The 13,333-nt window shown below is 43.1% G+C and overlaps 1 protein-coding gene across 2 annotated transcripts in view; it reads left to right on the top strand.

Moving 5' to 3' along the window:
• The window catches only part of LAMC2 (laminin subunit gamma 2), a 58,428-nt gene extending 48,471 nt beyond the window's left edge, over positions 1 to 9,957 (top strand). For both annotated transcript variants that reach the window (XM_060643750.3, XM_060643749.3), the window contains exons 19-24: positions 468 to 617; positions 1,123 to 1,237; positions 2,769 to 2,968; positions 4,899 to 5,057; positions 5,151 to 5,250; positions 7,647 to 9,957. In XM_060643750.3, the coding sequence (XP_060499733.3) occupies positions 468 to 617; positions 1,123 to 1,237; positions 2,769 to 2,968; positions 4,899 to 5,057; positions 5,151 to 5,250; positions 7,647 to 7,900 (978 nt within the window). In that variant the 3' untranslated portion in view covers positions 7,901 to 9,957. The remainder of the gene's footprint in view (positions 1 to 467; positions 618 to 1,122; positions 1,238 to 2,768; positions 2,969 to 4,898; positions 5,058 to 5,150; positions 5,251 to 7,646) is intronic.
• The last annotated feature ends 3,376 nt before the right edge of the window (positions 9,958 to 13,333 follow it).

The raw sequence follows: 13,333 nt of genomic DNA, 5'->3' as shown, positions 1-13,333 counted from the left end.
AAGCCTTAGCCCACATTCTGAAGCTGCTGGCTGATAAGAATTTTAGGTCTCTTCCTTTGTTTTGGGGACTACTGAAACCTGTGGGAAGTTACCATGGATAAAGCTTGGTATTTACATTTGGGTCCAAACCATAGTACATCTCTATGTACTGCCATTCAGAAGCCTTTTGTTCTTCTCAGAAGTTTTATGTTGTTTCTGTCATCAATTCCTTTAACTGTCACGTAGATTAAGATTCAGCTTTCTACCTATGCAAAAAGCACTCACCATGATTCCTACAACATTTTCATGCATATGTAAACATGTAAATTTTGAGACAAAACTTGTCTGATGCTGCTATCGTTAGCTATATTGCTTCATTTCTGTTAGATTTTGCAGTTATTCTCAAACAATGATGCCAGCTCCTAAGAAGGCTGGTGTGGTGACTGATAGGCCGAAAGTCAGACCCCTTCATTTCTTTGGGCTTACAGGTAGAAGCAAAAAGGATCAGACAAAAAGCTGATTCTCTCTCAAGCCTGGTGACTAGACGTATGGAGGAGTTCAAGCACATGCAAAGCAATCTGGGAAACTGGGAAGAAGAAACCCAGCAGCTCTTACAGAACGGAAAGAATGGGAGACAGGTATGCTTTTGTTAATTCACTCAACAGCCAGGTAATGGATGCCTACTGAGTGAATAAGTATGGCAAGAGGAACCACAGAAAACTCTGAAGGTCATGGTATCTTATAGATGGAGTAACAGACAACTTGATAGAATTCATTTCCACCCACTGGCTCAGCCCTCAAACCTAGGAATTGGACTCAGGCCTGAGTTCAATTTTGGTCCAGCTTGTTCTACTAGCTTGGCTTTAGGAAGTATCTAGAGTATAAGATTAGGACTTGCAAAACTGTACTTGTCCTTGATGGTAGACGAGTTTGTGACTGTTCTCTATATGGGATTTGTCGTTAGGTTATAGAGTTCACTCTGTCCCAGATTGTGGAGGGCTTTGCAACAACACCCCTAGACTTCCTGGTGAATCGCAGCACTCTGTCATGAAGCGTGCCAGGGTGATTCTGCTGTTCTGCCAGGAATGCTCTTCCTCAGTGTAGGTTACATTTACTCTAATCTTATTCTGTGCCTCTTTACAGAAATCAGATCAGCTGCTTTCCCGTGCCAACCTCGCTAAAAGCAGAGCCCAAGAAGCATTAAGTATGGGCAATTCCACTTTTTATGAAGTTGAGAACATCTTGAAGAATCTCAGAGGTAAGTATTTCATGGGTCAGGTCACTTGACTAGGTTAAAGGTAGAACCATGACTTTATCTTGAATCCATATGTAGCTCTCTAAATGATAGATACATTGGGATATTAACAGACATTTAATAAACATCTTTCTAAGAAAGTATTAATATTGGATGTAGCAGAAAGAATTTAGCTTGATGGCTGAAGGCTTGAGTTCTGAATTTTGCTAGGCTGACTGCTCGGTGCTGACTGTAGGCAAAGTCACAGCCTTTGCAGACCCTAAGGTCTTCTCTTTTAAAGGGAGAAGGTTGAATTAAGTGATCTCTAAGGTCCTTTCACAGATCCAGCATCCTACTACCACAGATATTTTTCCTTTTCTTTTGTAGCCTGGCTGGTTCCAATGTAGTATTAACGGCACCTGGGTGGCTTAAGGGTCCGACTTCAGCTAGAGTCATGATCTCACTGTGGGTTTGAGACCCACCTTGGGCTCTGTTGCTGACAGCTCAGAGCCCGGAGCCTGCTTTGGATTCTGTCTCCCTCCCACTCTGTCCCTCCCTAGCTGGTGCTCTCTCAAAAACAAACATTAAAAGATTTTTTTTTTTTTTTAAGTGTAGAATCAACGTGGTTGTTTTGTGGTGATAGAGCAAGCTTTGTCACAACATCTAGATCCCAGGAAGTTTGTGTTTGTGCCTTGTAGAGGTTTTAGGATTTCAGGTTTCTTTACTAACTTACAAAAAGAGAAAACATTCCTAAAGTCTTGGGATTTTCCTCAAAGAAAGAGCCTCTACTCCCTCTATCCAGCCTCCAACTATCATCATTGGTAGCTTAGGTTTAAGGCTCTGGCTTGAAACTTTGGGCTTAAAGATTCCACCTGCTTTCTGGGTGCCTGCGTGGCTCAAACGTCTGACTTGAGCTCAGGTCATGATCTCAATTTGTGGGTTCGAGCCCCACGTCAGGCTCTCTGCTGGAGTTCAGAGCCCGCTTTGGATCCTTGTCTCCCTTTCTGCCCCTCCTCCACTCGTGCTTGAGTGCTCGCTCTCAAAAATAAACGTTAAAGATTCTACCTGTTTTTGACCTACTTTAGGGTTTTAATACTCTTGCAAGTGGTGGGGACCAAGTACAGGCTGATTGTCAGCTTTTCTAAAAACTTGATTATGGCTCTTTCAATGGGTCCTTTAAGATACTTTCTGTTAGATAAGGAGCCACAACTTCCCCTACTTTTGCCCCCAGGCAGTAATAACACTCTTCCTGAAATTTTTCATGAAAACGTTAGCCCCATTCACCTTCATTTGTAAGCTTTATAAGCCATTAAAAACATTTTTGAGGTTTTGAGTTCTTAGAGTGCAAGCAGGGGAGGGATAGAGGGAGAGGTAGACACAGAATCTGAAGCGGGCTCCAGGCTCTGAGCTGTCAGCCCAGAGCCTGCCTCTGGGCTAAAACTCACGAACTGTGAGACCATGACCTGAGCCGAGGTCGGATGCTCAACCCACTGAGCCACCCAGGTGCCCCAGAAGTCACTTTTCATCTTCACGGCAATATTTTCTTGCCTTTCAGAGTTTGACTTGCAGGTTGAAGACAGAAAAGCAGAAGCCGAAGAGGCCATGAAGAGACTCTCGTATATCAGCCAGAAGGTTGCAAGCGCTAGTGACAAGACTAAACAGGCAGAAGCAGCCCTGGGCGGTGCTGCTGCCGATGCCCAGAGGGCAAAGACCGCAGCCGGGGAGGCCCTGGAGATCACGGACAAGATAGAACAGGTAAACAGAAGTCGAAGAGTAGGCTAGCATTAGAAGCCCCAAACGCAAGAGTGGCGTAGGAAGCCAGAGAGAGAGAGAGAGCGAGAGCGTGCAGCAGGCTCACTTTTGATCCCTACAACTTAAAGTCCCGTTGGGGCCTATAGCAGCCCCAGATCCACACAGGTACCTATCACAGACTAAGAATCTGGAGTGCTCCCTATCTGCAAGAGAACAAAGGCAGAATTGAACATGAGAGCAAACGTAACGCCTGGGAGGAGACAAGAGGCCTGAACGGGGCTTCTGTCTCCGTATTTATGGAGCTCCCGAGATACTACCCACGTGGTGAACGTGAAGAAAACAACACCTTACACGTGTGAATGAGGAAAAAACAATCAAACAGTAATCATTAACTTGTGGGTGTAGGAAGCAAAGGGTCGGGGGGGGGGGGTAAGTGGTGTTTGTGATCGAGATACATCAGTATATTGGCATCAGTTGGAAGGTAATTTCCTGCAGGTGATATAACAAGTTACTCGTGATCCCATTACAATACCTCGCTGGCTAACCTCGGGCGTTTTCGCCACGTGGCGGTGGCTTTCCGCCCTAAGCTTTCTTCTAACCCGTTTATGTAAGTAGAACCTGTCTCCCCACAGGTGCCCCTTTTTGTTGATTGAGTCACAAGGCTATCTCTGAAAGCTGCAAGCTTCATTTGCAGCTCCCATTTTGGACCATACCATGAGCAGAGCCATCCAAGATATATGTATATATACTTTTATCAACTATTGTATTAGCTTCCTAGAGCTGCTATATGAAGTACCACAGACTAAGTGGCTTAAAATAACCGAAATTTATTCTCTCGCCATTCTGAAGGCTAGAAGTCAGAAATCAATCTGAAATCATCGAATCTGCAACAACCCTATTTCCAAATCCGGTCACATTCTGAGATACTGGGGGTCAGGACACCAACATATCTTCTTGGAGGACACAGTTCAACCCCATTAACAACTATCATCGATGTTTGATTCAAGATTATGAAATTCTGGAGTTCTGCATCCCTTATCTCTATTTTCTATGTCTAAGCACCACATATCCTTTTTTCCCCCCCTCCCACAATGTACCAGCACTGTGCTTGGTGCTGGGGATATGGAGATGAGAAAGAGCTAGTCCTTCTCTTCAAGGAGCACTTGGTGCAATGGGGAGAGACAGACTAGTTACACCACAACCCACATGTTAAATGCTATCGTAGGAGCTGTGCTTTCTCGGCTGGAAGAGAGCTTCTTATGTCTCATTTAAGCATGACTTCTAAAAAGCTTCTGCAGCTCTAGAAAGCCCAAAGGGAACTTTTAGTATCTGGACTATTTGACCACTTGGTAATTTGCAAGAATAATCTCTAATTGTAAGTTCCTTGAGGGGAGAGACCAGTTTCACGTGCCTCTCTTTATATAGCTTCTAGCACACAGATAACTGCAATTTGATGCTTAACAACAGCTTATTGATAAAGGTACTGATAAACTTTGTCCTAATAGAAACAAAAGCACAGCTGTAGCCCATTCATTCTCTGCACCTCAAACTCAACTGTCTCAGGGATCCTGGTAAAATCACTGAAAAGTCTGTGGCAGCAAAGAACTATGACAGGAAATGATGTGAATTTCTCACCCTCTGAGTTTTCCCAAATAGTTTTTTATTGTGTTCACTTTTTGGTGAACATTGACTTGACAGGGAATCAGTGTTTCACTTCTGACCCTCCTAGGACCTACAGCCAGACCCTCAAAGTAACTTGTTTCAAGCAGAGCTTGGGGAAGGGTGTGTCTGCAAGTCTGACTGTTCCATTGTTCATCCAACTCACTCCATCAGGGCCTGGCTGCAGCTGTGTTTTTTCCGTATTTGTTTCTGGGATGTTTTTGTGCCTCACCCCTATATCTCCTCCCGTCCCTGGCTCCCTTTCTTCTCCCAGGAGATAGGGAGTCTGAACTTGGAAGCCAACGTGACAGCAGATGGAGCCTTGGCCATGGAGAAGGGACTGGCCACTCTGAAGAGCGAGATGAGGGAAGTGGAAGGAGAGCTGGCAAGGAAGGAGCAAGAATTTGACCTGGATATGGACACAGTACAGATGGTCAGTTTCCATCGTTTTCCATGGGAGATCCCTTTAAACTTGCTAATGTGAGAGACACCCTTTCAAGACTGGTTTGTATTTCTTTTTCTCCAGGTAATTACAGAAGCCCAAAGAGTTGATAACAGAGCCAAGAATGCAGGAGCTACGATCCAAGACACCCTCAACACGTTGGATAGCATCTTAGATCTAATGGGTATGTGGAGTATCCACAATCTTCCAGCCCCATGCTTCAGGGCTTCGCCCAGAAAATTAGCTAGACCTAGCCCTGATGAATGGAAGTCTGATACCCTTAAAGGGTATTTGCTTTGTTTCCACACCCAGAGACTTTGGGCACATGACTTTACATCTTCTGGATTCTATTTTAACGTCTATAAGATGGGTCATTGAGTACCTATTGCCCTTGGAGGTGAAAGTCTGTAGGTCAAAGATCTGGGTGTCTTTAGAGAAGGTGTATTGAGGCTCAGAGAGGTTAATCATGTCCCTCAGATCACATAGTAAATTGTGGAGGCAGTATATTCAACCTTCACAGCTAAAGAGAAGAGTGGACAGTTTGACAGTCCTGCTAAGGGTTCTGGCCTTGATCCTGAGCAGCTAGTGGACACTTTAAAGCAGAGTAATAACATCATCACTGTATATTTCAGAAAGATCACTAAGTGGAGTGCAGGAGTGAGTGGAGGAGAGCTTGGAGGTGGGTTAGACAAAAGGCAGAGTGAGACCATTTTGGAAATGGTGGAAGGAGTTGAGGAGGAGGTGGCCAAGCCTGAACTCTGATACAATAGTGGTAGTAGTAGTGAGGGGGGAGATTCTCCCAGACTGTGAAGTCAAGAGTCACTTGCTGATTCTGCTGTTTGTCCCTCCCAACCCACAGTTATACCTTGATATAAGCAGGAACTTGACCTGCCTGATTGATAGTCTGGAAGAAATGTGAAGATAGTAGGGACAAGAGATACTGCAAAATTTTCGGATAAAATAGATTTAGTGGCACAGTTTGGCAACAATTCAGGTTTGCCCACAGTATCCCTCCCCCTGATATCGAACCCTCATTTGGCCTGATTTGTCGGGGGCTGCAGCAGATAGGGAACGAGGGATTTGATCATGGATTCCAGCCACATTCAGGGAAAGGTTTGGTTTTACCTTTTCAATTCGGTAGGACAACTCGAAAATCTGATTTTTCTGTGGAGTAGCATCCTCACCCTGGCAGATCAGTATTGCCTGTGTTGTTATACTAATGAGTCTGCTTTGTAGTCCCATTAGCTCCAAAGAGTAAATACCCTCTGAGGGTGAAAAAAACACAAAACCCAGTTCCCCAGTGGAGATATAAGCAGCTTTGTTTAGTGTTCTGAAAAAGGTAATGCAACACACAGGGCCCTTCAAGAGAAAATGAGAGCGTTTTACCAGGTGCCAGGCACTATGCCAGGTGTTCTCTGGTCATTTAAGCCTTTTTGAGGTCCTGTGAGGCAGGTTTTATTATTTTTATTATTTTATTTCACAGAGGAGTAAACTGAGGCTCAGAGAGGTTGATAAGTCCCACGGATCACATAGTAAACTGTGGAGGTGGGATTTGAACTGAGGACTCTTTGATTCCAAGACTCCTGCCCTTTTTGAGCAGATCGTCCTGCCTCTCCGAGGACATGGTTATTTTGTTCCCAAGCTTACTTAACTTTCCCAGCATGTCATAGAACCCGGAATTCTGGAATTCTCCCCTGCTCTGAGGTGAAGGTCTGATCTACCAGATATACATTTTTGTTAGGGTGTTGTTTCTCCTGTTTGCTCTCTGGAGTCCGGGAACAGTAACAGCTTAATCTCTAGGTGTAATAAACTCAGGCAGTCAAATGCTCACACCACGGCTCAGATATGTGAGGCAACCCGACCTTGAGTTTGAATTGACCAAAGGCCACTCAAACCCTTTCCACATTAAATAGGTTTGACCAGGTGCCCTTCCTGCTGACATTAGTTTTAGATTATTTATGGGTGAAACATACCTCAACAAATATGACTACATTTAATATTGGAAATAAACTAATAACTAGCCAGATTCCCACTGTTTCAGGCCAGAATGATAGCTTACATCACTTCCTACCAGCTGGAATCTATCCCCAAAATGTCAAAGCGTACCTTGGCCTCTTTAAACCCCAAACCCAGCCAGTTTCTAAAGGTCTTCTAATGGAAAACAGCAAGATATTTCCCAAGGATAGTTCAGTAAACATAATTTGGAGTTGATTCTGATCCTAGGGTGAGCTGTGTTGGGCAGACACCTTGGACAGTACTCAGTCTCCTATGACCTTCAGCCTTCGTCTTTTCAGAGTGTGAACTTGGCCCTAAAGTGAAAGAAATCCAAGCTTCATATTGCTTAACTATAGAGTTCAGAGGCTTGAACTGGGCAGTTCATAACTAGTAACTAGGCTAGAGCTCTCAGAATATTTTCTATATTATTCCCAATGTAAAATAAGCCTTTTAAAGGCATGGCATACCATTTTCTCTGGGCAGGTGGAAACAGGTTTTAGTTAAGGGTGTAGAAGGCCCTTGTGTGTTCAAGGAGATCTAATCACAGCTCTTCTATATTAACTCCTTTCTCATTCCCTAAAATAGACCAGCCTGGCAGTGTGGATGAAGAGGGACTGATCTTACTGGAGCAGAAACTCTTCCGAGCCAAGACTCAGATCAACAGCCAGCTGCGGCCCTTGGTGTCAGAGCTGGAAGATCGAGCACGTCGGCAGCAGCGCCACCTTCGTTTGCTGGAGACGAGCATCGACGGGATTCTGGCTGATGTGAAGAACCTGGAGAACATCAGGGACAACCTGCCGCCAGGCTGCTATAATACACAGGCTCTTGAGCAACAGTGAATCTGCCATAGAGATTTCTCAGCTGAGGTTCTTGGGATACAGACCTCAGGAGCTATCTCGTGTGGTTGGGGTGGGATGGAGACACTTGAGCATGTTGAATGGGCATGCTCAGGTCAACTGAACCTGATCCCATCCCTGAGACCTTGGCCAGATAAATGTCTTATCGCACCAGTGTGACACTACTTGCTTCCTGATGCTGGGCAGTGAGGCAAGTAGCACTGGGTGTGAGACTGGTCAAGGGCCCGGACCCCAAAGGGTAGACTGGATGGAAGGGCAAGCTGCATGGGCAGGTGTTTGCCTTGGGATAGTCACACACTGAGTCCTGGAGTATGGACAGTGTATGGAGTATGGAGTATGCTGCTGGGCTATAGTCAGCTTATTCTTTGAGTAATATGACCAAAGGAGAAATATTTTTACTTTGCCCACCCATACAGTTCTTCCTAATGTCTGAACAGAGAGTGAAGTCCAGTCACACTGTGGCCAGTGAAATACTATTACCTTGTAGTGTCCAACTACAAGCTTCTCCTTGACCAGAGTTCCTCCCACTTACCACCCAGTTTGTCAACATGTCGTCCACTTTCAAGCTGGGAGAAATGAGCAGTGGTGGACTGAGAGGCTGTAAGGCTGGTCCATTTGGAGCAATGGTGCCTGTTTGGGTCCTGCCACCTTCAGTTTCTTCTGGGGCCTAGAAGTGCCATCCTTTCTCTAGTGACGCCATGGCAACTTAGAGACTACTTTTTTATTAAAGCACTTCTGACCAGCAAACACTGGGAAAGTATTTACTTTTGGGTTTCAAAGTGATAGAAAAATGTAGCTTGAGCATTGAAAGAACTACAATTATCTAGAAGATTTGTTAGTCCTAATTCAATCCCACTTTTCAAACACTAAAAATTATGTGTGTCTACGTGTTTTATTTTCTCATTCCCTCTCCCTGTAGCAGAGAATGTTTCTACTCACACTTGAGCTGGGTAGGCTCCATCCTTCATCCTTCCATCCATCCATCCCTCCATCCATCCATCCTTACAACATATATTTATTGAGTACCTACTGTGTGTCAGGGGCTGGGGTACAGTGGTGACGTAGCCTCTGCCCTCACAGAGTTGATTGTCTAGTAAGGAAGACAAACATTAAAAAAAAATATATTTAAAATTACAACTCTTGTTCATCACAAGTAGTTTTTATTGCAATAACCCCCTGGTTGGCAACCTCATTTCTCAACAGAACATGTTGCAAGACACTCCCATGGGGGCACTTGGGTTTGGCAAAGCTGGGATGGGTCTGGGTTGTGCACACTGCTTTGCATTCCAGCCATCACTCCTCCCCTTTCCACATCTGATTGCAACAGACTGTTGAGTCATTATGACACCCCTGGGAATTGCTGGAAAATCCAGAGACACTTCCACCTCGGCTTGGAAGACATTGGTGCAGCCTTGCCTCTATAGCTCCTTGGCTTTTCATGGATGTGTTTTTAAATAAAGAACAATTCTTAGATGCCTGTAGTCAGTTTCTAATTTGTCAAACTCTAAGCCTAAGATGGAGGAACCAAAACAATAGAAACCAAAATGTCACAGAGCCATGGGTCCTAGAGTTTGTATTTTTCTGAACATCTTGTTTTGCCATTTCCAACCATGAGAGTACTTTATGAGATTTAATTGGTGCTGTCTCCTAAGCATAAAGAAGGACTTCTTTCTGGAACAACCTGAGCAGAGTGGGGTTATAATTAATATTTTTGCCTTTCTTCCTTTGGCTATGAAATTAAGGTAAAATCAATAGTTTGTGGTATATTGTCATGCTTTTTAATAAATTAAAATCTAATAAATTAAGATCCTGAATTGGTCATCTACCCAAATGGCCAAGGAAAAAGATTCTGCTCCAGTCCACATTAATCCCTCAAATTCTGACAGGTCTAATCACTTAGCTTTACCTTCTGTAGAAGTGAATTTATTATCCTGTCTTGGCATAGTCAATCACATGTCTTATAAATCTCTCACTGTAACTAACAACTAGTACCCAGGAAATGTGTATGTATTACTTAGATTAACTACTATATCACATCGACCTAAAAATGTATGTAGCTCAAACACAATAGACTTTTTTTCTTGCTCTAATAACGGATAGGGAGCAAGTGGGCAGGGTGACCCTCTACATAGTCATTCCAGGGACCCTGCCATTTGTAACATGTGACTTGCAAGGTCGCCTTGGGACTCATTTCCATTCCAGTGAGTAGAAAAGGAAAAAGACATGGAAGTGGGAGACACCTGAAAGGTTTCTGTGTGTCAGGCCCGGAGGGGTTGCAAGTCACTTTCTCTCACATTCCATGGTCCAGAACCCAGTTTTAGAACCATATCTGAATTGCAAGGGGTCTGAGAAATAGAGTCCCTTGGTAGGAGGCCATGTCTCAGTGACAATCCTACACTATGAGAGGGAAGAATGCTTTGCTAAGTGATTGGCGTCTGTCGCTGCCAAGTATGAGATTTGGCAGTACATGTTCCAGGGAACTTGTTGCGGGATTCCATTAGTTAATACATGCAATTATAGGGGCACCTGGGTGGCTCAGTCAGTTAAGTGTCCGACTTCAGCTCAGGTCACGATCTCACGGTTTGTGGGTTTGAGCCCCACATCGGGCTTTTGTGCTGAGAGCTCAGAGCCTGGAGCCTGCTTCAGATTCTATGTCTCCCCCCCTCTCTCTCTGCCTGCTCCCACTGTCTCTCTCTCTCTCAAGAATAAGTAAACATCAAGAAAAATACATACAATTATAAAACTATTCCTCAATGGGATGAATCATTAAGAAGGTCATAGAATGGGAGAGGATTCCTGAGTAGAGATGGGAAGTGGAAAAGTGACTCATATGACTCCCTTGATGTAGACATGATTCCATCATTTCTGTGGACCTGACAAACTGTTCCTAAGAAGAGAGAAGGGGTGTGTGGCTGAGAGATAGCCTACTCAGGACTTAGCCTCTGTTATGAGTCTTGTCCTGACTCTGCCAGATTAAGGGAGCTGTGTTTCCTGGTTCTGATCAGTATTTCTAATTGGTACTGAAAACTCTCTTGTACTTCTTCCCTGAGAGTTTTCTGATTAACTGCACTGCTGGTAGACTATTACACACATCATCATCTACTTTGACTCACAGGGATTTCTGTTTGGAGATGTGGGTAGGAATGTAGCTGCCCATAGACTATAGCTTCTTAGCAGATGTATTTCTGATCTTATCCCAGGATGTGGTTTCTTGTCAGTACTCTTGGGAGGCCAGAAAAAAGGGGTAAGAAGATACTCAGTAATGTCCATTGTTTGGAGTGAGGCTCAAGGACCAGGAATATGTTTATTAGGTCTTCTTTTAATGTTTTTACATGGTCATGGAAATGTCGTGGATTCTCACTATGGTCCAATTTTCCCACCTGGAAAGTAGACATTAATTTTTTTTTTTTTTTTTTTTTTTTTGCTTGGACTACACTATGGACTACATGGAACTTCCTAAGAAATTCTGAGCTCTGAAGCTTACTTATGGGTCATAAGAGAAGAAATGTGTAGGTACATGTATGTTAGTTCATAGTGAGTGCATATTTTTTTATAAGTTCATGTAAGTTAGCAAATTAAACCAATGTTTATGCCCAATTTTAAACCAAGCTTTCAACATTACATACTCTCAGGACACAGAAAAAAATGGTTTCGGTTTGTGGCCAAAATAACAAATGTAAACACAAGTAATCAATTTACAAGGCATATCAAGCATTATGATGTGCCACCAAACCCAGATGGATACACACAAAAGCTAACTATTCCCAATCGTAAACAGTAACAACAAAACACATAGTAAAAACCAAAATGATTTTTTTAAAAAATCACAACTAATCTGAGGAACAAGTGGCTAAGCCCTAAATAAGGGTCCTAAAGGGGAATTGCTATCTTACCTTCTGAATCACGACTGATACTAGCTAATGACAATCACCATTTAGATCTATATCAACACACAATATGTGTTACAACTACACATGAAATAAGGACTAATAGAGCAGAACTGAACAATTAACAAATTATTCATTTTTTTGCTTGTTTACATTGCCCAAATTGAGAGTTTAATGATTTGTCTTAAGATCTCTTATACCAAAAGTGAGTTATTTGAGCTGAGTTTTTACAAATACATTTTTGTTTTAAAAGAGCTAATTTCATTAGGGAGCCAAAGCTAACCAAGATGAGACAATGCAGATTAGGTAGGTTCTAAGATCTGATTTTTTTTTTTAATTGAAAACTCTTAGGCATAATTCACAACTTTGCTAATTATCCTTCCCTGCTTATGATCCTTGGGTATGGCTGTATATTCTTTCATATTACACATGTGACATCAGCTAAACCGGGCAGAAAATCTCTGCTCTAAGAACATTTTTGCAACTGTTGGCTTCTGTCAAGTAAGACTATGACAAAAAAGTGATTAATTCTGCAGCTTACAGAGAAGATTCTGGACAAAGACACAATACGAGTATCGTTGTCTTATTTATTAACGTAATTGAAACATTTCGCTGATAAAACTTTTGTCCGTGACTATTCTAGCAACAAAATTTTACTCAAAATATTTCACTGTGAAATGGTGTCGCAACTTTAATGTAGTTTTTATTAATGAATTGATTTTCATAAAGCAAATCTTACTCTCAAAACGGCAGACTCAGCGACCAAAAGTGATTCAGAAAAAAAGCTTCCCCCTCCCCGCGCCAATCCTTGAGACCATTTGGATCAAACTGAGTTCTGGCCCTGGGCTAGACTGAAGGGAAAGAGTGTAACTCATTCCTAAGTAACTGGAACAAGCTAATAGGACACCCCAAACTTACACGACAAAGAAACCACGTGAAGAATTCAGTTCACTGGGCAGCTATAGGAAGGTGCAGACTGGATGAATCGGACCACAGTGCTATTCCTCGGGTATCCTAAGTGGAAGAGCTACAAAATCAGTCCCTGTTTCCATCCTCCCCATCTCACCTGTCGGCCTTCCTGCAGTAGCCTTGGGAGAGATCCTGAGCTTTTCATATTCTACGGATTTATTTTTGCATTACTCTTTTGATGAATGGAATATAACATGCTTCTCTCTCTTAGTCCCCTAAAGTGTGTGTTTCTATCAGTCGGGGAGAGTAGATTTGGGCTGTTAAAATACAAGTCATGTCTCCTCGTAATCCTCTGCCTTTTGCTGCAGTTTGATTATTAAGTCTCACTTTCTACTTAATTAGAACAGCAAGTTCTTCTTTCTGAGAAGCTGAAGCATGAGACCAGAGAACGCTGGGGAAAGTTGGTCAAGTGGAGATGGAAGAATAGATAGCGTCTCTAGAAGCTCTAGCTCTGGGTTTCAGGCACTTCAGTAAGAGACTTTCCTCCCCTGTTCTTATGTACATTCAAGGAAAATGAAAGCAAGAAGGCCCCAGAGACTGCCTGGGGTTGGGGGTGGCA

Source organism: Panthera onca, chromosome F1 (assembly GCF_046562875.1).
Source record: "Panthera onca isolate mPanOnc1 chromosome F1, mPanOnc1 haplotype 2, whole genome shotgun sequence".
Lineage (NCBI taxonomy): Eukaryota > Metazoa > Chordata > Mammalia > Carnivora > Felidae > Panthera > Panthera onca.
This window is presented reverse-complemented; position numbering and strand designations above follow the sequence as displayed.